This window comes from Callionymus lyra, chromosome 4 (genome assembly GCF_982586985.1).
Source record: "Callionymus lyra chromosome 4, fCalLyr1.hap1.1, whole genome shotgun sequence".
NCBI lineage: Eukaryota > Metazoa > Chordata > Actinopteri > Syngnathiformes > Callionymidae > Callionymus > Callionymus lyra.
The window spans coordinates 3,126,503-3,150,633 of record NC_141821.1 but is presented as its reverse complement, the minus strand read 5'-3'; the positions used below and the strand labels follow the sequence as shown (position 1 = coordinate 3,150,633).

General features: G+C 38.6%; 2 protein-coding genes across 10 annotated transcripts in view; one reads left to right on the top strand and one right to left on the bottom strand.

Moving 5' to 3' along the window:
• The window catches only part of abi1a (abl interactor 1a), a 68,807-nt gene extending 65,419 nt beyond the window's left edge, over nucleotides 1-3,388 (bottom strand). For 4 of the 8 annotated variants that reach the window (XM_087788454.1, XM_087788451.1, XM_087788453.1 and 1 more), the window contains exon 1: nucleotides 3,204-3,387. In XM_087788454.1, coding sequence (XP_087644580.1) covers nucleotides 3,204-3,320 — 117 coding nt within the window. In that variant the 5' untranslated portion in view covers nucleotides 3,321-3,387. Of the gene's footprint in view, nucleotides 1-3,203 lie in introns of all 8 variants that reach the window. The other 4 variants (XM_087788448.1, XM_087788450.1, XM_087788449.1 and 1 more) reach the window with 2 other exon arrangements.
• A 2,817-nt stretch (nucleotides 3,389-6,205) lies between these two features.
• acbd5a (acyl-CoA binding domain containing 5a) lies at nucleotides 6,206-23,856 on the top strand. 2 transcript variants are annotated; one of them, XM_087788447.1, is made up of 13 exons: nucleotides 6,206-6,290; nucleotides 6,906-7,015; nucleotides 7,667-7,787; nucleotides 12,960-13,032; nucleotides 13,097-13,214; nucleotides 14,741-14,944; nucleotides 16,724-16,864; nucleotides 18,181-18,278; nucleotides 18,344-18,536; nucleotides 18,597-18,802; nucleotides 18,954-19,010; nucleotides 20,228-20,331; nucleotides 20,392-23,856. In XM_087788447.1, the coding sequence occupies exons 2-13, from the start codon at nucleotides 6,919-6,921 to the stop codon at nucleotides 20,402-20,404; spliced, it is 1,425 nt and encodes a 474-aa protein (XP_087644573.1). In that variant the 5' UTR covers nucleotides 6,206-6,290; nucleotides 6,906-6,918; the 3' UTR covers nucleotides 20,405-23,856. The 2 variants fall into 2 exon arrangements, with proteins under 2 accessions (XP_087644573.1, XP_087644572.1); XM_087788446.1 differs by having other exon boundaries at nucleotides 18,344-18,802.
• The last annotated feature ends 275 nt before the right edge of the window (nucleotides 23,857-24,131 follow it).

Sequence of the window (24,131 nt, the reverse complement as noted above, 5' to 3'; positions counted from 1 at the left end):
TTTATCAGGATATTAAGGAAGTCATTTTCAGCAACGCTGGTGTCAGCAGCCGACAGGAAACACAAAGACACAGAGATACACAACAGTAACCCTGATGTCATAGAGTCAGACTCAGAGACACACACACACTCTCACACACACAGAAAAAGACTGAACACACACACAGACACACAGAGAAAAAGACTAAACACACACACAGACGGCCATACAGACACACACACAAAAAGACTGAAAACACACACACAGAAAAAGACTGAACACACACACACACAAACAAAAAGACTTAATACACACACAGACACACACACACGCGCACACACACACGCACGAGTGAACAGAGTTTCAGTTCAGCTGCTTTCATCTTCTTCCTGACAAACTTCACATTCACGACAGAGAGAATGTGGGACTGGAGAAGAACTGCTGCATGCTGGGACATGTTGTGTGTTTGAATCCTTCAGTGTGTGTTTGTGTCGGAGGAACCTCCAGCGAACTGAGCTTCACACAAGTATGACACTTACAGCTGACATTAACATGTCAATGTTCATAGCGTTCCTTCATTTTTGTGTCGCAATTAAACCTCTGGCCTCTAGATGGCAGCAGTCGTTAAGTCCTCTGCAGCTAAAGGAAGAATGATGACTGAGGACGAGAGGATACAGTGAGTCCAGCAGCTTTTAAAGCTGATGTTTGGACATATTTTGGTTTGAAATGAAATGAAAGTAGTTACGACTTTGTCAAGAGTCATGTGGTCTGTAAATACTACAACACCAGAGTCAAGTACTGGACAATACTACACATATATACTTGTTAGTACACTATCACAACACCAGAGTCAAGTACTGGACAATACTACACATATATACTTGTTACTACACTATCACAACACCAGGGTCAAGTACTGGACAATACTACACATATATACTTGTTACTACATTATCACAACACCAGAGTCAAGTACTGGACAATACTACACATATACTGTATACTTGTTACTACATTATCACAACACCAGGGTCAAGTACTGGACAATACTACACATATATACTTGTTAATACAGTATCACAACACCAGAGTCAAGTACTGGACAATACAACCATTTATACTTGTTACTACACTATCACTATATGTGATACTATGTATATCATGATACAGGGGCAACAATATACTATATAACGTAATCAAACAACACAAGATCAGTACAAAGGATGAAACTAACTTTAAATCAGTACTACATAACATTTTGACACAATTTTCTAAAATATTTTCTGTACTGAGTCCAGTGTATCCTCTTGTTCTCAGTCGTCAGAGATCTTCATTCTTCAACTCGGAGGTTTAATCGCAACACAACGATGGAGAAAAATAAACCAATGACATGGACTTTACTGGACAAACGTGACGCGTCATCTTGAGTCCGTGACTGACAGACGCGTCACATGTGACTCAGCGCCGGCTCTGATCCAGAACCACATCAAAGCGTCACATTTGAACAGGAGAGCCTGGGATACCAGTCCTGCCAGACTTCTGACAAAAAAGACACCATCCCAGAAATCGGGCGGTTTGAAGGCCCGGCGGCGCTGGCGTGGGCGAGCGCTGGCACGAGTCCGACCCGGAGCGGTTGCCGGTTCTGGTGAGGATGACACAGAAATTACAGGGGAGTCCGGTGTGACCACAGCTGGAGGGGGAACCGCCCTCGACGCCCTTTCTCACGGAGCCGACTCCCAGGCAGGACCAGAACTTTAGTGACGGCGCTGAACGTAAAACAACATCTTTATGACTGTTGTCGCTTCATCACAGAAGTGGATCTGATACACTTGAAGGATCCTAAAGAACTGGATCTACTGTCAAGAGAGTCTGAAAGTTTGTCGATATTTGGACACAAACCTGACGTTAACAACGTTAACAAGACAAAACAAAACAGAAATGTTAATTTTAAGCTTATGTTTCAGACAATTTGTCCTAAAAACGGAGATAAAACTAAATCTAAAAGGATATTGGGAACTTGATGGGGGAACTGGACAAGCCAGTCTTCATGTGAATAAGTCAATACAAAAGAAGAAAAAAGTATAACCAATATATATGCTAAAGAAGGATCTACTACTACTTCAACTACTTTCCCATTAACGAAAACTATTTATCTATTACTAACTTCAACTGTACAGGAAGTGTAAAGAGATGACGAACGAATAAAGTTTCCAAAATAAAGGATCATTAATCTGAAACAGAGAAATACAAGAGAACGCACAATACTACAATACTTTTCTTTGAAAGTGTACACTGAAGTAAAAAAAATACATTTTCATGCATTTATTTTTTCATTTTGTATTTATATCTGATCTTCTTTATCATGGATTCTTACTTCATTTCTAGAACAAAACCATTTAAAATTAATTCACAATTTAAACATTGAAAACACTGGTTTACAGGTAAATATACTACAATATTTACTTTTTTGCACCGGTATATATAGTAAGATATACAGTAATTCTGTGTATATAAAATAGATAGACACAAGGTGAAGTAGATGTTTCAGGTGTAGTGAATATAAAAGATTGTTGAGAAACATAGGAATTATATTGTATATTAAACTACAAATAAATGTTTAAACATTTGTTTATATTTCAGTTTTTAAATGCAGTTTATTGGCGTTCATCTAAACCTATAATTGAATAGACATAAAATAATGTTTAAATGAATAAAAAACAAGATCATTTACCTTTATTTACACGTTTTTCTCGACAGATACTTAACTTTAATTTATTTTATATTGACTAAGAGAAGTGATGTCAAACCATTTATTCGTCAAACATCCTTGAGCAAGACACGTTGAACCAACATATAGAAATCTCCCAATTCATTAGTAAAATCGCAGAAATACATTTAAAAACGGAAACAATGATATTTTTGATTGAATTTTTTAACGAGAAAATCTGAACAAAACCAGCGAGAAACAGCTGAGGTGCGTTCAAAGACACTGCGTAAAACCCAACTTCTAAGCAGCACTTTGACAAAAGTAGACACACCCTGCGTGTAAACAGCGGGTCCGGGGGTCAAAGGTCGAAGAGGACACTTTTTCAAATGTGTCTCGTCTACAACCAGGCAGAGTTGCGGCCGCTTTCGGTCGCGGGTTCGAATCCCAGTTGAGTTTCTTCCCAGATTTTGTGTCTTGGCGACAAAAGCAAGACGCCGTGCTGCGTTCAGGGACTGACCTGGACATAGTTGTTCTCGCAGTAGTCGGCGACCTTCGTCAGGTTCTGGTAGCTCTCCACCAGCGCCCTCTTCCCGGCCGGGATCTCGTCCTCCAGCAGCATCTGTAGCTCTGCCATCTTACATGTCCGCTCCAGAGCCGCGTCGCTCCGAGTCTGACCCACTTCCTCTCAGCCCGCCGCGCTCGGCCCCTCCTTCCGCTCTGCCTGCCCCTCCTTCCGCTCTTCCAGCTCCTCCCCCCGCTCTTCCCGCCGGCGGTTCCTCCTCCCTCCGCTGCTGCTTCAAGTTAAAGAGAAAGGTTGTATTAGTTTCTTGTTAATAATTTAATTTAAACGTTTAATTTTCTTTTTGACACATAGAATGTTTCATATAAAAATCAAAAATACATTTCCTAAATGCAATATATTTTTTAAATTCGATATAAAAGATTGTAAAAGTAAGTAAGTAAGTAATTAGTATTTATATAGCGCTTTTCCAGACCAGGGTCACAAAGCGCTTAAACAATCAAAACAATACTTAATAAAATATTATATATATAAATATAAATATAAATATAAATATAAATATAAATATAAATATAAATATAAATATAAATATAAATATAAATATAAATAAATAAGGTCACCAGACATTACCAACAGAGCACAGAGCTACTGGATCAAACTCTCACTTTAAAACTTTTTTTTAATGAAAATTTAGTTGTTGTTGTTTTTACAAGCATTTAATTGTTTGTTTTTTATTTTAAATAATATAATTGGAAACTATTTTCTAAATTTACGTTTTTTTTAGACGAGGTTTGATTTTCCAATTATCACGAAACAAAAGGCTTGACTTGACAAAAACTTTGTTGAATAAATAAAACAAGATGAATCTTTTTTATTACAAATTAAATAACGTTTTCACTTGTATTATCGCTCAGGAAGTACACACAGTATTAAATATATTTTCAAGAAAAATAAATTAATGAACAAATAAAATATAGAACTTAAAGATGAAGGTAAATCAATTTTACATTTCAATTATATCTTCTTTGTTTTTCATTTGTAATCATTAATTAACATAACATAACTACCAATTCAATGTTTGATATGATTTGCTTCTGAAAATATAGTCAGAGTGCGCCATCTTCATGTGTCTGTGCGTCATCGCTGAGGCATGATGGGAAATAGAGTTCATTGTTTAAAGAATATTTATATATAAAATTCCATTTTAACATTGGCGTTAACATCAGTAGTAGATTAAAAAACAAAACTGATAAAATTGAAACTATATTCTGATGAAATTCAATGTCAAAATGATCCGCCAGTGCGCATGCGCAGTGAGAAGTTTAGCTGCCCACGATGACTTCAACGTTTAGTTTACTTGTTGACTTGAAAAAAATACACAATCATTACTACATTATTAAACATAATTTGATATTGTATACGTGGGACTTTTCAGGTTTCATTTGGTTTGGAATTCACCATCTTGGATCCACTTTCATCTTCATGCGACTCTTTTATGGAAGAAAGTTAAGTTAGTTTATTGTTCTGGTGATTTAAGAAAGGAGAAAGAAATTTTAAAAGGAAATAATATAATACATAAACCCAATAATAAATACCAAAACGAAATAAACAATAATAAATGACAAATGATGATAAACATAAAAAAAAACAATAGACATTAGTACAAGTATGTATTTCAGTTCACACTGTTTCCAAAAAGTGAAAATGTACAAAACATATCTCACTTTTCACCTTCATTGCTATGTTGCTTAAAAACATACAGAAATAATGTTCATTTGTGTAAAGGACTCAATGTTTGTTTGATAATTTTTTTTAAGGAATATGTAATTATTTGAAAGACTAGTCGAACGAGTACATTCCGGGCTGGACTGAGGTTTGTCAAAACTTCTGTGCCTTATGTTTGTTGTTTCAGCAGTTTTTGCATCGTGTACACTGCTACTTTCTTACTTGCAATACTCAAAACAAAACAAATACACAATGAAATTCAGAAAAATAGGTGAACTATCAAAATCATAAGTATATAGTAGAATAGGAAAAAGTAATTGATTGCAACCAAATAACATTAAATACAAATGAAACAAATACTTTATTATTTTTTCATTGTGCAAAAGGTTTAGATATTTTTTCCCATTCATTGTTGGACGACAGCGAGGACGAGTACAGGAGTCTGATACGTGACTTTGTGGACTGGAGTGAGAGGAACCACTTGCAGCTGAACACCTCAAAGACCAAGGAGCTGGTCTTGGACTTCGGGAGGTCCAGGACGAAGTGTCCATCAGAGGTGACGAGGTGTTGACAGCTATAAGTACCTCGGTGTGTGGCTGGACCTGGTCCTGCAACACAGACCAGGTGTATAAGTTCAGAGTAGACTGTAGTTTCTGAGGAGGATCATTGAACATCTGCAGGTCCATGTTCTACCAGCGTGTGGTGGTTTGATGCTGTGGTGTGTTTTGAATGTGTCAACAGGTGTCAACAGGTGTGACAGTTGCAGAGATCACTGGACAGACTACTGTCCATCATGGCTCATCATCCTCTGAACACTGTCATCAGTGAACAAATGCTCCTCCCATGATGCAACACTAATAGACTCAGGGACTCATTCATTCCTCGTGTTATTAGATTGTTTAATTCTGAGTTTGAAGTGAAAAGATGATATTCTATGTTAATCTTTGTTATTTTTCTATGTTCTTTATCTTTAGACTTAGATTGTGTCATTTTGTTCTTTCTTTTGACTGCCCTTTGCTCTTGTTTTAAAAATCTATCGTCTGTGTTGTTGTTGTCAGCTGGAGAAACTATTTCCCGAGAGAGAGAATCCAGAAGATCAGTATGGACGATCAATCTATTTTATTTTATATTGTAATTCAACAACAACATATACAAAAAAAAAAGATTTGTTCTTTTACAAAAACTGTCAATAAATCTTTTCCGAATCTGACTCTGATTCTTCTGCGTGATCCGCGTCATCCAGTGGAACCGGTCGGGAGAGTCGCGTCGTTGATGACGTCACGGCGCTGCTGTGGTTTGTGTACAGTTGAATGTCGTCTGAGCTCGGAGCAGGTTCTTCTCTGATCCAGGATCTCCACTGTAAGTACCAGACCTCGAACTGCCTTAAAGACGTTTTTAATCATGATCTCGACAGCATTGGTGTTGACAGCGATAGAGTTAGCTTCCTAGCAAGTGTTTAACAGTTAGCTTAGCTTCATAACAAGTGTTTAACAGTTATCTCAGCTTCATAACAAGTGTTAACAGAGTTAGCTTAGCTTCATAACAATTTTAAACAGAGTTAGCTTAGCTTCATAACAAGTGTTTAACAGAGTTAGCTTATTCTCATAACAAGTGTTAACAGTTAGCTTAGCTTCATAACAATTTTAAACAGAGTTAGCTTAGCTTCATAACAATTGTAAACAGAGTTAGCTTAGCTTCAGAAAAACTATTAACAGAGTTAGCTTAGCTTCATAACAAGTGTTTAACAGTTAGTTTAGCTTCATAACAAGTGTTTAACAGAGTTAGCCAAACTTCATAACAAGTGCTTAAAAGAGTTAGCTTAGCTTCATAACAAGTGTTTAACAGAGTTAGCTAAGCTTCATAACAAGTGTTAACAGAGTTAGCTTAGCCTCGTCTGTCTTCTTATTTCTTGTCCAAACTTGCTGTTTCTTGTCTAAATATCTGGTGATTTGTCTAAACATCATGTGTGTTTAGCCTCAGCGTCATCATGGAGGTGGACTCTCTCAGTGCTGAGGACGAGCTTCGTCTGACCCAGAGAAGGTTCGACGCCGCCGTGAAGGTGATCAAGAGTTTACCCCCGGATGGTGAGTGTTGAGCCGGCCTGTCACAGACACTCTGGCCGCTGAACTTTAGCACCACAACCTCCGTCTGTGCTGGATTTAAACTCTCTAATCTGCTTTGCTGTCCGAGCTCTGGAGGGGGAGTAAAGTACCAGACACACCAACACCAACAAAGCTTCTCTGTTCTCGCTTTAATTTAAACACACTGACGTATACAAGTCGTCCTGTCGCTGGTTCCTCTTCTGTGAAATGTGGGTCATGATGGAGGACGGTGTAGAACACCTGCTGTTCCTGAAGGACACTTTCACTGGGAGAGAAGGAGTGATGATTAGAAGAAGAGTGGTTAGCGCAGGACCTGCTGTGTTGACCTATGAAGATATGACACATTTAATCTGGCTCAAGAATGTCTCGGGTTCCTTCATGCGAAGGTGAAAGAACCTGTCATGTAGGCATCGCTGTCTTGCTGCTCATATTTAAGCGATTATTGTTATAATTAGTATTATTATTTCTCATTAGTAACACACACACACACCCGAAGGAGACCTCCTGAGGGATCAATAAAGTTCTACCTACCTACCTACCTAACTACACACACTCTCACTTTACTCAACTTTCTTCAAGATAATTCAAGTTCTTCGTTCGATACCGTGTTTTTTGACCGCTTCCTTCTCTCAGGGCCGTTCCAGCCGTCCAACGACATGATGCTCAAGTTCTACAGCTTCTACAAACAGGCCACGCTGGGCTCCTGCAACATACCCAGACCTGGGTTCTGGGACGCTGTCGGCAAGGCCAAGTGGTAACTACCTACCGTCAGACACATTTAACGCGGTTTATCTTGTTTTTTTGGACCTTTGCTGGTCAGACTGACCTCTGGTTCAGAATTCTGATATTACAACAGCTCTCCTGGTGTACTGGGTTTAAAAGAGCAGAATTATTGTTGACTTTCCCTTGGATTATGTTGAAAATTTTGAATGAATCTGTTTGCTATCCTCCTCCTGTTGATTTGAACCTTCATTACTGTTTGAATGTTTGTTCTAGCAAAGAAATACAAACGCCTGAAAGCAAAGAAACTAGAGCTTGTGCTCATATTACTGTCAATACGGTAGCAACCTGCTCTTCTGCTGACGATATTTATGTCATATATATATATATATATATATATATATATATATATGACAACACTTGTCATAAATCTGCAGGAAACAAACGTTTATAGGTTTGAAGTTCCTGCTTCAGCGAATACGTTCAAGAGACTTTAAGAGATCATTAAATCCAATGATTTAATGCCACGACTAAACTTTCATACGCGTTTATCTGCAAGAAAAAGCAAAAGGAATGTCGAGATGGTTTTTTTTCCCGCTCTGATGTACGTTCACAACAACAGGTTTAGAAAAAACTTGCTGCACAACACACACACACACACACACTGAGTTATTGATGCATTTCTAAAACTACTTCCTGCATCTCACGATATTTAGTGGAAAGACATGATGGGGATCAGTTTGGAAGAAGTTGGTACTTTTCATTCTTCTTCTTCCTGTTGATACTTTATACTGAGTAATAAACAAGGGTACACTTTATACTATGTAATTCAATTCAATTTTATTTAAAGTGTCTTATCATTACAAAGTTATCTAATAAACGAGGGTACACTTTATACTAAGTAATAAACAAGGGTACACTTTATACTAAGTAATAAATGAGGGTGCACTTTATACTAAGTAATAAACAAGGGTACACTTTATACTAAGTAATAAACAAGGGTACACTTTATACTAAGTAATAAACGAGGGTACACTTTATACTAAGTAATAAACAAGGGTACACTTTATACTAAGTAATAAACGAGGTACACTTTTTACTAAGTAATAAACGAGGGTACACTTTATACTAAGTAATAAACGAGGTACACTTTATACTAAGTAATAAATGAGGGTGCACTTTATACTAAGTAATAAACGAGGGTACACTTTATACTAAGTAATAAACAAGGGTACACTTTATACTAAGTAATAAACGAGGGTGCACTTTATACTAAGTAATAAATGAGGGTACACTTTATACTAAGTAATAAACAAGGGTACACTTTATACTAAGTAATAAACGAGGTACACTTTATACTGAGTATGTCGCTCTCATGGATCGTTCTTGTGAATAAATGTCACCAGAAGAGACTTTGAAACCCAGGCGCAGTGAAAACTGTAGACAAAGCAGACATTGATATCACGCCCACTGTTGAGTTTCAAAGTATCAAATTCTTCCAAAAAAAAAACTTCTACGCAGAGTGGAATGTGCAGACAACACACATCTTTAAAGGTTCACAGCACAGTATCTCAAACAATCCAAGTGGGATTAACTGTTAGTTGTAAACAGTCAGGAGCAGGTGAGCCTTCAGTACACAGAACAGGTTTCTTTAAATCATTGACGAGTTATCGTCTGATGATCTTTCTTATCAGTGCAGCTGCAGTGACTTGTTAGTGTGACGATGAAGAGTGTTTGTGGAGCTACAGAGGATCTGAGTTCTTAACGTGACGCTGCATCATGACACCTGGAGTCGGACGTTAAAAAGTCAATTTGATGTTTGTTATGAGTCCAGGAAACATTCTCAACCCCCCCCCCCCCCCCCCCCCCTCCAGCTGAACTTTGCTCTTAATCATACATCAGGCTGTGATCACGCAACAGTATTGTGTTGTTGAAATGAGGTCAGAGCAGGACAAGGGTTTGGATTCCAGCTGCAGGGTAACTTTTTTTTAAACTCAAGGTCCAGGGGCCATGATACAAATATACAATGTATAGTGATAGTGTAGTTACAAGTATATATATGTAGTATTGTGCAGTACTTGACTCTGGTGTTGTGATAGTGTAGTAACAAGTATATATGTGTAGTATTGTCCAGTTCTTGACTCTGGTGTTGCGATAGTGTAGTAACAAGTATATATGTGTAGTATTGTGCAGTACTTGACTCTGGTGTTGTGATAGTGTAGTAACAAGTATAAATGTGTAGTATTGTCCAGTACTTGACTCTGTTGTTGCGATAGTGTAGTAACAAGTATACATTTGTAGTTTTGTCCAGTACTTGACTCTGGGGTTGTGATAGTGTTGTAACAAGTATATATGTGTAGTATTGTCCAGTACTTGACTCTGGTGTTGTGATAGTGTAGTAACAAGGACATATGTGTAGTATTGTCCAGTACTTGACTCTGGTGTTGTGATAGTGTAGTAACAAGTATATATGTGTAGTATTGTCCAGTACTTGACTCTGGTGTTGTGATAGTGTAGTAACAAGTATATATGTGTAGTATTGTCCAGTACTTGACTCTGGTGTTGTGATAGTGTAGTAACAAGTATATATGTGTAGTATTGTCCAGTACTTGACTCTGGTGTTGCGATAGTGTAGTAACAAGTATATATGTGTAGTATTGTCCAGTACTTGACTCTGGTGTTGTGATAGTGTAGTAACAAGTATATATGTGTAGTATTGTCCAGTACTTGACTCTGGTGTTGTGATAGTGTAGTAACAAGAATATATGTGTAGTATTGTCCAGTACTTGACTCTGGTGTTGTGATAGTGTAGTAACAAGTATATATGTGTAGTATTGTCCAGTACTTGACTCTGGTGTTGTGATAGTGTAGTAACAAGTATATATGTGTAGTATTGTCCAGTACTTTACTCTGGTGTTGTGATAGTGTAGTAACAAGTATATATGTGTAGTATTGTCCAGTACTTGACTCTGGTGTTGTGATAGTGTAGTAACAAGTATACATGTGTAGTTTTGTCCAGTACTTGACTCTGGTGTTGTGATAGTGTAGTAACAAGTATATATGTGTAGTATTGTCCAGTACTTGACTCTGGTGTTGTGATAGTGTAGTAACAAGTATATATGTGTAGTTTTGTCCAGTACTTGACTCTGGTGTTGTGATAGTGTAGTAACAAGTATATATGTGTAGTATTGTCCAGTACTTGACTCTGGTGTTGTAGTATTTACAGACCACATGACTCTTGACAAAGTGGTAACTGCTTTCATTTGTTTTCAAACCAAAATATGTCAAAACAACTTCTTTAAAAGCTGCTGGACTCACTGTATCCTCTCATCCTCAGTCCTCGCTGGGATCTCTTTTCATTCCCCCTCTATCTGCAGAGGATGTAATACCTGTTTAATAACTGCCATCTAGTGGCTGGAAGCTTAATTTCTACACAAAAAGATTTTTATTTTAATTATTAATTTAACTTTATTTTATAAACACTGATATATAAACGAAAAGTATAATGGTTAAATATTATTTGAAAGCCAAATATATATTTTGTTTTTAATCGATACTGTGTTGTTGTCGATACGTTCTCTATGAAAATATATTTTGATGTTAAATTGTACTTTCTTTCAGGTCTAGATGTGTTTTGATGTAATAATTACTTAAACCAGCCTCATACTGGAGAATATACAGGTCCTTCTCAAAAAATTAGCATATTGTGATAAAGTTGATTATTTTCCATAATGTAATGATAATAATTGAACGTTCATATATTTTAGATTCATTTACACCAACTGAAATATTTCAGGTCATTTGTTGTTTTAATATTGATGATTTTGGCATACAGCTCAAGAAAACCCCAAATTCTAAAAAAAATAGCATATCATGAAAAGGTACTCTAAACGAGCTCTTAACCTAATCATCTGAATCAACTCATTAACTCTAAACACCTGCAAAAGATTCCTGAGGCTTTTAAAAACTCCCAGCCTGGTTCATGACGCAAACCTGCAATCATGGGTAAGACTGCCGACCTGATGCTGTCCAGAAGGCCATCGTTGACCCTCAAGCAAGAGGGTCAGACACCTGTTCCCAGAGTGCTGGATCACCTCAGTGAAGTCTGTGGGAAGGAAAAAGTGGCAGAAAACGCTGCACAACCAGAAGAGGTGACCGGACCCTGAGGAGGATTGTGGAGAAAGGCCGATTCCAGACCTTGGGGGACCTGAAGCAGTGGACTGAGTCTGGAGGAGAAACATCCAGAGCCACCGTGCACAGGCGTGTGCAGGAAATGGGCTACAGGTGCCGCATTCCCCAAGTCAAGCCACTTTTGAAGCAGAAACAGCGGCAGAAGCGCCTGACCTTCAGAGGAGCAGCACTGGACTGTTGCTCAGTGGTCCAAAGTACTTTTTTCGGATGAAAACAGATTTTGCATGTCATTCGGAAATCAAGGTGCCAGAGTCTGGAGGAAGACTGGGGAGAAGGAAATGCCTAAATGCCTGAAGTCCAGTGTCAAGTACCCACAGTCAGTGATGGTCTGGGGTGCCATGCAGCTAGCTATCAGGAGATGTTGGAGCACTTCATGCTTCCATCTGCTGAAAAGCTTTATGGAGATGAAGATTTCATTGTTCAACAAGACCTGGCACCTGCTCACAGAGCCAAAACCACTAGTAAATGGTTTACTGACCATGGTATTACTGTGCTCTCCTGACCTGAACCCCATAGAGAATGTGTGGGATCTTGTGAAGAGGAAGTTGAGACACCAGACCAACACTGTGGATGAGCTTCAGGCCTATGGAAGCATCCTGGGCTCCAGAACACCTCAGCAGTGCCACCGGCTGATTGATGCCGCATTGAAGCATCATTTCTGCGAAAGGATTCCCGACCAAGTATTGAGTGCATAACTGAACATAATTATTTGAAGTTTAACTTTTTTGTATTAAAAACACTTTTCTTTTATTGGTTGGATGAAATATGCTAATTCTTTGAGATAGGGATTTTTGGTTTTTCTTTACTTTTTTGCCAAAATCATCAATATTAAAACAACAAATGACCTGAAATATTTCAGTTGGTGTGCAATGAATCTAAAATATATGAAAGTTTAATTATTATCATTACATTATGGAAAATAATCAACTTTATCACAATATGCATATATATACAATTTTTTGAGAAGGACCTGTATGTATTAATATACTTGTTCGTAACATTTCCACCTGTGCAGGGACGCGTGGAACTCGCTCGGCCACATGTCCAGAGAAGAAGCCATGGCCGGCTACGTGAACGAGATGAAGCTGGTACGACTCAGGTTGGGACTCTTTAAGGGTCAAAGTTCACGACCTCTCGGCTCCTGTGCTCCAGATCCTGGAGGGGATGCCCATGACGGACGAGGTGGAGGAGCTGCTGCGGGTGCTCGGCCCCTTCTACGAGCTGGTGGACGAGAAGAAGAAGGTCTCGCAGATCTCGGACCTGAGCTCGGGTGAGAAGGCGGATGTTGTTGCTAACGCTGTAGCTTTAACCTTTTCTTTTGGTTTGTCCTTGAACCCGTCGTCAGCTCGTTTGATTCAGTTCGCTAGACAACTGGAAGGCAAGTACAGGACCTGCTGTGTGGTGTGTAGAGGCTTCTATGGTGGTCTAGCATGCTAGCTCCCCGTAGAACAAGAACCTTCTGAGCAGGAAGTCCCTCCATGAACCTTCTATAGACTCACAACGACAGTCAGGATTGTCCTCGTGTGTCATCGGAATATTGAAGGATTGAATCCATCATTTCAAATTCTAAACTTGTTTTTTTTAACCCTTGTGTTGTCTCAGGGTCATTGTGACAACACAAGGGATACCACAAACACATTTGTTTTCAGGCCTTCGGGTCACCTTGACCCTGAGATAACACAAGGGATACCACAAACACATTTGTTTTCAGGCCTTCGGGTCACCTTGACCCTGAGATAACACAAGGGATACCACAAACACATTTGTTTTCGGTGCTTCGGGTCACCTTGACCCAGAGACAACACAATGGATACCACACACACATTTGTTTTCAGGCTTTCGGGTCATCTTGACCCAGAGACAACACAAAGGATACCACAAACACATTTGTTTTCAGGCCTTCGGGTCACCTTGACCCTGAGATAACACAAGGGATACCACAAACACATTTGTTTTCAGGCCTTCGGGTCACCTTGGCCCAGAGATAACACAAGCGTTATGATTTTAATTATTTTTTATGAGAAAATTAAATTGAATAATTTCTTTAATTGAAATTTTGAATTATTTTTTATTGAATGATTCAATTCAGTAGTTTTGATATTTTCTCTAAATGTATGTTTTTTGTATTTTTTTTTACAAATACAAACGTTTGATTTTCTAATTTCAATAATTAAAACATAATTGTTTTACAGAAAATTAAATTTAAATGATTTGGCAAATAATTTGACATTATTCCAATAAAAATAATTATTTTTCTAAATTCAATATGTTTCAATTCATACCTTTTTTAAGTTCAATATATAAATGTTGGTACAATAGAGTCTCCAGACAAAACCAACAGAGCACAGAACGACTGGATCAAAGTTTCAGCCAATCATGAGACGCCCAGACGGTCATGTGACTGATTTATTGGAGGGAAATAAACAAATTCAAACTTTCAATACAGAATGATTTATTTAAATGATTGAAGAAAAAATACAATGCTTGAAAAAATACAAAATATAAAAAATATATATAAATATATAAAATATATATAAATAATATATAATTAATAAATAATATATAAATATATTTTTTTAATAAAAATAAAATGATAAAAAAAATTATAATAAATTATATAAATACAGAATAAGAATAAAAAATATAAAATCAAAAGAAAGTTGAACATTTGAAATGTGAAGATGGATCGATATTCCGATGATATTAACTTCTTCACTGTGATCAGAACATTGACCTGTGACCTGTGACCTGACCTGTGACCTCAGTTCTGGTGCTCGACCCGTGTTTGTCGCGCAGGCTTCGGGACGATGATGAACACGGCTCAGTCCAAAAGTGTCGCCAGGAGCGTCGTCCGGACGATGGAGATGAACGGAACGCTGCAGCCCCGACACGCCGGGACACGGGAGGCCAGAGAAGAGTCGGACCAAGAAGAGGAAGAAGAGGAAGAAGAAGAGGAAGAAGAAGATCTGGAGGACGTGGGGATGAAGGAGAACCTGAAAGGTAAACGACAAGAAAGTACAAGGATTGAGAAATATTATCGTTTATTTCAAATCATGACCAAGAGCTTCATGACTTTTATTTTTGATGTTTCTTGTTACGTTTATTTTACAATTATTACTTTTATAGTCATTTCAGGATTGTTGGTTTTCACATTTATTTTAGGTTCGAACAAACAAAATATTAACTGTTGGATATTAATACACAATCATGAAAAAAATGCAACTTTTAAGTATTTTCTAACACTAGTAATATTGTGTATTTAAAGGGCTAATATGTGGTTTTGAAAAGAGGGTTTCTGGCTCCCCCTAGTGTGGAAATGGTTGAACTGTAATGTTAAAATTGTTTTTGCCGTTGACCTTTGGAAACGTAAAGATTCTTGTCTTGAGTAACTCAATATAAAAGTAATACATCAAAAAAGAACTTGAGAAACCAGTCTATATATATATATATATTTGTGCTTGAAATGCATAAATACAAATTTAACGAATGTATTTGTTTAACAAGGGAAATCATAGTTTTTTATATAAATATATTATGTAGTAATAAGGCTTTTTTTATATGTATGTGTATATATATATATATATATATATATATATACACAGTATATATGTATAATAGATAATAAAACGTGTATTTATTTGGTTTAATCTTTAAAAAATGATCTTAACATGAACAAAGTATTAGTTCAAAAATATCAATGTTATATCAATCAATATATCAATATTTGTTTACTCTTATTACTTATTATTTACTCTAATTTACTTTTTTAAATGTTTATTAAAAAAACATATTTTTATATATATATTAAAATGAATGTTTATTTATTTTTAATACTCTGGTTTCCTCCCACAGTCCAAAAACATACAGAGGTTAATTGATAACTTGGTGAAATTGTGTGTGTGTGTGTGTGAATGGTTGTCTGTCCTTGTGTGTCCTGAGACAGAGTGGCTTCCTGTCCAGGGTGTCCCCTGCCTCTCGCCCTATGTTACTGGGATAGACTCTGGTCTCCCCGCGACCTTCATAAGGGATAAAGCGGTAGAAAAGAATGAAATAGGAAAAACAGAAATACTTTGCAGGGATCAGTAGTAGTTCTCTACGAGGATCTGTAGTATTACTCCGCAACAATCAGTAATATTACCCCATGAGGATGTATGAGTATGCGGGGATCTGTAGTATTACTCCGTGAGGTGGTGTATTACTTAGTGAGGCTCCGTAGTAATACTCTGATCAGTTGAATTACTCAGCGAGGCTTTGTAGTATTGCTCTGCAAGAATCTGTAGTATTACTCTGCAACTTTCAGTAATATTCCCCGGGCAGGATCTGTCGTATCACTATGTGAGGCGCCGTAGTATTACTCGGCAAGTGCCTTACTATTACTCAACAAGGCTTTGTAGTGTTACTCACGAGGCTTTGTAGGAATACTTTGTGAGGATCAGTAGTATTACTCTACGAGGATCTGTGGTATTACTCCATAACGAAAAGTAGTATTACCCTACAATGATCTGTAGTATTAGCATCTGAGGCGACGTATGTATTCCTCAACATAGCGCTGTATATTTACTCTGGGAGGCATGAAGTATTACTAGTAGTAATGCTACGAAGTCGCACAGCCCTTCACGCACCTTATCGTCCAGAGATACTGACAATGAATGAATGGAAACATATGAACAAACACAAACGAAGGTGAAAATAAACGATGTTCTGTCGACTTGTGTTTAAAACATTCAAATATTGTTTGATTTATTGTTTATTTTAGTTATTGTTTATTTTCCTTCTCAGCCGCGCCTCAGTCCACGAGGGGCGGAGCCTCCAGGAGACCCCGGGGGTCCACGTCCAACGGGAAGTTGACCAACGGCGGCGACCACCTGACCAACGGCGAGCACCGCCACGACGAGCCCTTGCTCAACGGTCACCGGGCAGGTGAGGACACGGTGTTGCCGTCACGTGACTCGCTCAGAACCAGGTGATCCGGTTCCGTCTCTCGAACCCGAGTCGCTTCGGACCCGTCGGTCTCGTTCAGTCGCTGGAGAGAGACGACGATCACGAGACGTTTATTGAACTGATGTTGAATTAATTTAACGCTTTAAACGTTGAAACTGTTTTTATTTTGACATTAAGTGTCGCCCCCTGCTGTTGAGTCTCTTAACTGCTGCTCACGGAAGTACATCAGTGGAAACTAGTTCAACTTTTCAAATGTTGAAACATTTATTGACTTTTTATTTGTTTTTTTAAGCAGACATTTTATTTTTAAATATGTTTTAATATTTTTTATATCTTAATGTCTTCATTATTCAAATGTTTTTTATTTAATAACTAAATAAAGAAATATAAATATTTTCAAAACCATTTTTATTAAATTGAATAACATTTTAAATGTTAAAACATTTTTATTTTAATGTTTTTGTGTTTTTTTTTTTAAGCAATTGATTCTTTATTCGAATCATGGGATTCAATTATTTCTATTTTGATGAGATTGATTTCCTTTTTTTTTTTTTTAAATGAGTTGAAATCAAAAACTAGAATGACTTTAAACTTAATGATGATGTTTTTCAAAAGGCGTGTGATTGGCTGAGAGATCCAGTCTCTGTGCTCTGTTGGTTTTGTCTGGAAACACTTTCATACCAACATTTATATATTGAATTAAAATCACAGCAAGTTATTAAATATTCAGTTTTTTTATTATTATAATATCAAACTCTGTGTGAAAAATAAAATCTTTTAATTCAAGTTATCAATAAAAACAAGTTCATCCTTTTAATATAGAAATGATTGAATCCAATGATTAAAAATAGAAGAAAATCCAATGCTTATTTATTTTTGATGTTTTTTGTAACGTTACATTTATTTTACAATTTTTACTTTTATACTCATTTCAGGATTGTTGGTTTTCACATTTATTTTAGGTTTGAACAAACAAAAATATTAGAAATAACTGTTGAATATTTATACAGAATCATGAAAAAACTTTTAAGTATTTTCTAACACTAGTAATATTGTGTCTTTAAAGGGTTAATAAGTTGTTTTGACAATAGGGGTTCTGGCTCCCCCTAGGGTGGAAATGGTTGAACTGTAATGTTAAAATTGTTCATTTTCGCCGTTGACTTTGGAAACGTAAAGATTCTTGTCTTAAGTAACTTAAATTAAAAAAATAAAACATTTTCACCATTTGAAATGTAAAGTTTTGGTGAAAAAGTGAAAATGTTGTCTCAGTTCCCACATGTTTCTTCTTCACTCAGATCCGAGCCCAGAACCTGGTCCGGGACCCGCTCACGCCACCAGTGACTCGGACAGCGAGGTCTACTGCGACTCCGTGGACCAGTTCGGCCAGGACGAGGTGAGTCGCCCGGAGACCGGGACGAGGGCAGCGGCTCAGGGTTCTTCTTCTTCTGGTCCTTCCAGAACTCTGAGCTGAACCGCTCCAGGGAGGACCTGGACGAGGAGGAGCAGGAGGAGGGGCGTCTAGACCAGGAGCAGAACCAGCAGGTGGTCCGTTGCGGAGGCGAAGACGGAGACGCCGCCGGTGGAGCGACCTCCCAGAGGCACCGGCTGAACACGGAGGGTCCTGCTGGCCCGGCGGGTCGAGGAGGACGAGGTGGAGCTCGAGAACCTTCTGAGTCATCGAGCGGAAAAAATCAACTTCCAACTGTTCCAGGCTCCAGGTCCGGCCGGGGCCTCGACGCCGGATCTCTGGTTCCGGTCCATGGGGACAGCGACGGAGACGGGGGGCGCAGGGGTGGAGCCGGTTCTTCTGGGACGAGCCTGAACCAGCAGATTGTGGTGGCGCTGAACAGACTGCAGGAGGACATGCAGAGCGTCCTGGAGAGACTCCACACGCTGGAGGCTCTCACCGCCTCACAGGTCCGACCCTGATCCCCCCCCTTTGAGTCCAGTCTCTGATCCTTCTCTGGTCCTTCTCTGATCCTTCTTTGATCCTTCTCTGGTCCTTCTCTGATCCTTCTCTGGTCCTTCTCTGGTCCTTCTCTGGTCCTTCTCTGATCCTTCTCTGCAGGCACGATCCCTGGCCTTGTCTCCCGTCTACCCTCCGTCCAGAGCCACCAAGAGTCGGGTAAAGCACTGAAATGACTCTTTTACTACAAGTACCTTGTTTTCTTATTAATCCATTGATTTGACCTTTAACTCACGACCTTGAACCGAGTTCATGTTGTACACACTCCTGTCAAAATGTTTCAGTGCGACTATAGTAAGGAAGCCACACTGCGAGGCTCCATAGTAATACTCCGATCTGTAGTATTACTCTCCAACGATCAGTATTATTGTCCCACGAGGATCTGTATCAGTACTATGTGAGGCGCCGTAGTATTACTCCGTAGTATTAGTGCCTTATTTTACTCAACAAGGCTTTGTAGTGTTACTTGGCGAAGCTCTTTAGGAATAATTTGCAAGGCTCAGTAGTATTACTCTACGAGGATATGTAGTATTACTCTGCAACGATCAGTATTATTACTCCATGAGGATCTGTAGTACGAGCACATGGGGCGCTGTATTGTTACTCCCTCAGTTGGTGTATTACTTAGTTAGGCTCCGTAGTAATACTGCAATCCGTAGAATTACAAAGCGAGGCTTTGTAGAAATCCTTTGCGGGGATCGGTAGTATTACTATAAGAGGATCTGTAGTATTACCCTGCAATGATCAGTAATATTACCCCATGAGGATGTATGAGTATATGGGGCACTGTAGTATTACTGAGGTGCTGTATTACTTAGTGAGGCTCCGTAGTAATACTCCGATCCGTTGAATTACTCTGCGAGGCTTTGTAGTATTTCTCTGCAAGAATCTGTAGTATTACTCTGCAACGATCAGTAATATTCCCCGGGCAGGATCTGTCGTATCACTGTTAGGCGCCGTAGTATTACTCCGCGAGTCCCTTACTATTACTCAACAAGGCTTTGTAGGAATACTTTGCGAGGATCAGTAGTATTACTCTACGAGGATCAGTAGTATTACTCTACAAGGATCTGTGGTATTACTCCATAACGTATTACCCTGCAATGATCTGTAGTACAAGCATCTGAGGCGAGGTATGTATTACTCAACATAGCGCTGTATATTTACTCTGGGAGGCATGAAGTATTAATAGTAGTAATACTACGAAGTCGCACAGCCCTTCACACACCTTATAATCCAGAGATACTGACTGATCTTAGATTAATGTTAATGTTTATTTCCTGTTCAGAAGAGAAGTTATTGCTCATAATAATACTCTTAAAAATACCTTTAAAGATGAGTATTTGTTTCAAACGCTAACAAACATCTTCTCCCAGAATCCATCCTGGTGGCCTCTGGACATCTCTCCCTCCAGTCTGGCCTTCGCCGTCATCTGGCCGTTCGTGGTCCAGTGGCTGATCCGCCTCTACCTGAGGAGAAGGTAGAGACACCAGAACCAGAACCAGAACCTTTCTAAACCTCTTCTTCTTCTTCTTCTCAGACGGATCCACTGAAGCTTGACTCGTCCTGTGGAGGTCACGACCTCGTGCGGGTCGAGGTGCACTAAGAGAGACTCACGGGTCTGAATGTAGCGACGGACGGGTTCGTTCTCTTGGAAGTTCTTTTGAAGTCCAGCGGGTTCTGACCCGATGACGTCACGTCCATTAGTGCAGGAACTGTTTCTTTAAAGCAACACTGCTGAGCAGCTGTCGCCCCCTAGTGTTGAGTCTCTTAACTGCTGCTCACGGAAGTAACTATTCAACTTTTCAAATGTTGAAACATTTATTGAAATTGTGTTTGTTTTTTTAAAGCAGTTATTTTTATTTTTAAATAATTTGAATAATGTCTTCATTTTAAAGGTCACAATTGTTACTAAAACAAATTTAAATATTTTACATTTTTACGCATAGATTTTGACATTATTCAAATTCCAATGTTTTCAGTGTAATATTAAATATAAAACATCAAAATGATAGTATAATGTTTCCATCAGACTGTACCAGGAGAGCACAGAGCTACTGGTCACATGATCACATCCGCGTCACATCATTCGCTGAAATGAATTGAAGATTTCAAATGTTGAGACTTGTTTGTTTTTATGAATATTATTTAATATAATTTGATTGAATAATTTCTATATAGAAAGGTTTATTTTATTTTTTTTACCTAAATCAGTCTCATGATCGTCTGTGTGTCTTGGTTTGGCTGGAAGTTTGATCCAGTTCTGTGCTCTGTTGGTATAGTCTGGTCACACTGTTGTACTATTATATATAAATATTATATTCATTTAAATTGAATTTAAGAGTATTCATTTAAACATTCTATTTAGAAAATGTATTTTATTATATTGTTAATTCTATCAAGCTAAATGGCTAGAAAACGGGTTTTAGCTCAATTATTACAAACACAAATTCAACTTTATTTAATTGTTAAAACATAGTAAAGAATATTGTGTTTACACTGATAAACTTCAGATGAATGAAAACCTGATGAACTAGCATTCTTGTGTTAGCGTAGCTTCCAAAGCTAATTTAACTAGAGACTTAGCATCTCTTTTTAAACGCAGAATTATTATCGATCGAGTCCTAAACCCTCGTCAAACAATAGGATGCTAACAAATACATGCTAGCTAATATCACGCTTTGAACGATGTCAAGGAAAGCTAAGCTACTGTTAGCTTCTCAGCTTTGATCATGTGACTTCATAAAAGGAATAGGCGACTTTAAGACTTTAATTCCATAAACATAATTTATCCACTTTCTTGTCTTGTTAGTCAGTTTGTTCATGGTTTCCGCGTGTTAGCTCAGCGCTAACAGGCTGCTATGCTAACGTTTATTTCCTGCGTTGAAAAGATAACTTTTTAACTCGCAAAATGTGGCACAAGCGGATGAAAATTACTCTATCCTTTTTTTTTAGTCAGTAGTCCAGTAGCAACGCAGCTAGTTTAGCATTTTACCTTTTTATTAACTAGACAATTACACACAAAGGTCGTTTATTTACCCGTTTGTCTGGTGTTACGTCACAACTGTACGTTTTTATAAATATTGTCGTCTGATTTGCCCAATAGTGTTGCTTTAACGTCACATGATTAGCTTTAGTCGCCGGGCGCTGCTGCTAAACTAGCTCTAGATGCTAAGTTAAGATCGAGTGTTTTTAATTGACTAATATTTATTGATTTTTGTTCACGACAAAGAGCTGGATCTTCGTTTTCCACGTAGAGTTTAAAGTGCCTCGACGTCGTAGACCTTGAGAGTCGGGAGCGAAACCAGCAAACCTTCTGTGAACCGTCGTCACTGCGATCGCACGATTCTACGTCGTTATCATCGTAATCACATCGTGTGATTCTGACGTTGTGATTACGAATGTTTCCTGTGATTCCGATGTCCTGGGTTTGATTCCGATGTTGACGTTTGATTTCGATATCGACGTTTGATTCCGATGTCGTCGGTTTGATTCCGATGTCGTGTGTTTGATTCCGATGTCGTCGGATTGAATCCCATGTCATGGGTTTGATTCCGATGTCATCGGTTTGATTCTGATGTCATCGGTTTGATTCCGATGTCGTCGGATTGAATCCCATGTCGTGGGTTTGATTCCGATGTCGTCGGTTTGATTCCGATGTCGTCGGATTGAATCCCATGTCGTGTGTTTGATTCCGATGTCGTCGGATTGAATCCCATGTCGTGTGTTTGATTCCGATGTCATCAGTTTGATTCCGATGTCATCGGTTTGATTCCGATGTTGACGTTTGATTTCGATATCGACGTTTGATTCCGATGTCGTCGGTTTGATTTCAATGTCGTCGGTTTGATTCCGATGTCGTCTGATTCAATCCGATGTCATCGGTTTGATTCCGATGTCGTGTGTTTGATTCCGATGTCGTCGGTTTGAATCCCATGTCATGGGTTTGATTCCGATGTCATCGGTTTGATTCCAATGTCGTCGGATTGAATCCCATGTCATGGGTTTGATTCCGATGTCATCGGTTTGATTCTGATGTCATCGGTTTGATTCCGATGTCGTCGGATTGAATCCCATGTCGTGGGTTTGATTCCGATGTCGTCGGTTTGATTCCGATGTCGTCGGATTGAATCCCATGTCGTGTGTTTGATTCCGATGTCGTCGGATTGAATCCCATGTCGTGTGTTTGATTCCGATGTCATCAGTTTGATTCCGATGTCATCGGTTTGATTCCAATGTTGACGTTTGATTTCGATATCGACGTTTGATTCCGATGTCGTCGGTTTGATTCCGATGTCGTCTGATTCAATCCGATGTCATCAGTTTGATTTCAATGTCGTCGGTTTGATTCCGATGTCGTCTGATTCAATCCGATGTCATCGGTTTGATTCCGATGTCGTGTGTTTGATTCCGATGTCGTCGGATTGAATCCCATGTCATGGGTTTGATTCCGATGTCATCGGTTTGATTCCAATGTCGTCGGATTGAATCCCATGTCGTGGGTTTGATTCCGATATCGTCGGATTGAATCCCATGTTGTGGGTTTGATTCCGATGTCGTCGGTTTGAATCTGATGTCGTGGGTTTGATTCCGATGTCATCGGTTTGATTCCAATGTCGTCGGATTGAATCCCATGTCATGGGTTTGATTCCGATGTCATCGGTTTGATTCCAATGTCGTCGGATTGAATCCCATGTTGTGGGTTTGATTCCGATGTCGTCGGTTTGAATCTGATGTCGTGGGTTTGATTCCGATGTCGTCGGTTTGAATCCGATGACTGTGTCTGTGACGAGCTTGTAACATAATAGTTGTACAGTGTAAATGATTAACGATGCAATATTTTAATTGCATCTCATATTGAAGAGACATATTTGCTGCTGCAGACACTTTTAAAAAGACCTTGAGTTGAAACTTTCTACTGACGTGTGTTTGTGTGAAGCTTCTGCTGATGATCCAGAGCCTGCATGTGATCATCTGAGCTACCAATAAAGACATGAAAGTCCTCCTGCTGCTGTTTTTTTTTATCTCCCACACTAACGTGCTTTCTTATCAGAAAATAAAAATAAGATCCTTGAACTCCACTGAGAAAATCCCAGCAGGATCTTTGAGGCTCAGAGAAAAACTTGTTTTTAAGTGTCTAAACACTACTTCTCTTAGTATACTAGAAGTTAGTATGCATCAGGATAGTGTACGTACTAACTAGTAACTAATCCTCCACAGATAGTATGTCTCAAACATACTTCTCTTAGTATACTAGAAGTTAGTATCATCAGGATAGTG

What these genes read in the sequence shown, in the direction of transcription:
- acbd5a (XM_087788446.1), top strand. Translation starts at nt 6,919, where the DNA reads ATGGAGGTGGACTCTCTCAGTGCTGAGGACGAGCTTCGTCTGACCCAG. An exon ending in ACGTGAACGAGATGAAGCTG is followed by an intron (nt 13,033 to 13,096) that starts GTACGACTCAGG and finishes CCTGTGCTCCAG; the next exon opens with ATCCTGGAGGGGATGCCCAT. An exon ending in GATGAAGGAGAACCTGAAAG is followed by an intron (nt 14,945 to 16,723) that starts GTAAACGACAAG and finishes TTTCCTTCTCAG; the next exon opens with CCGCGCCTCAGTCCACGAGG.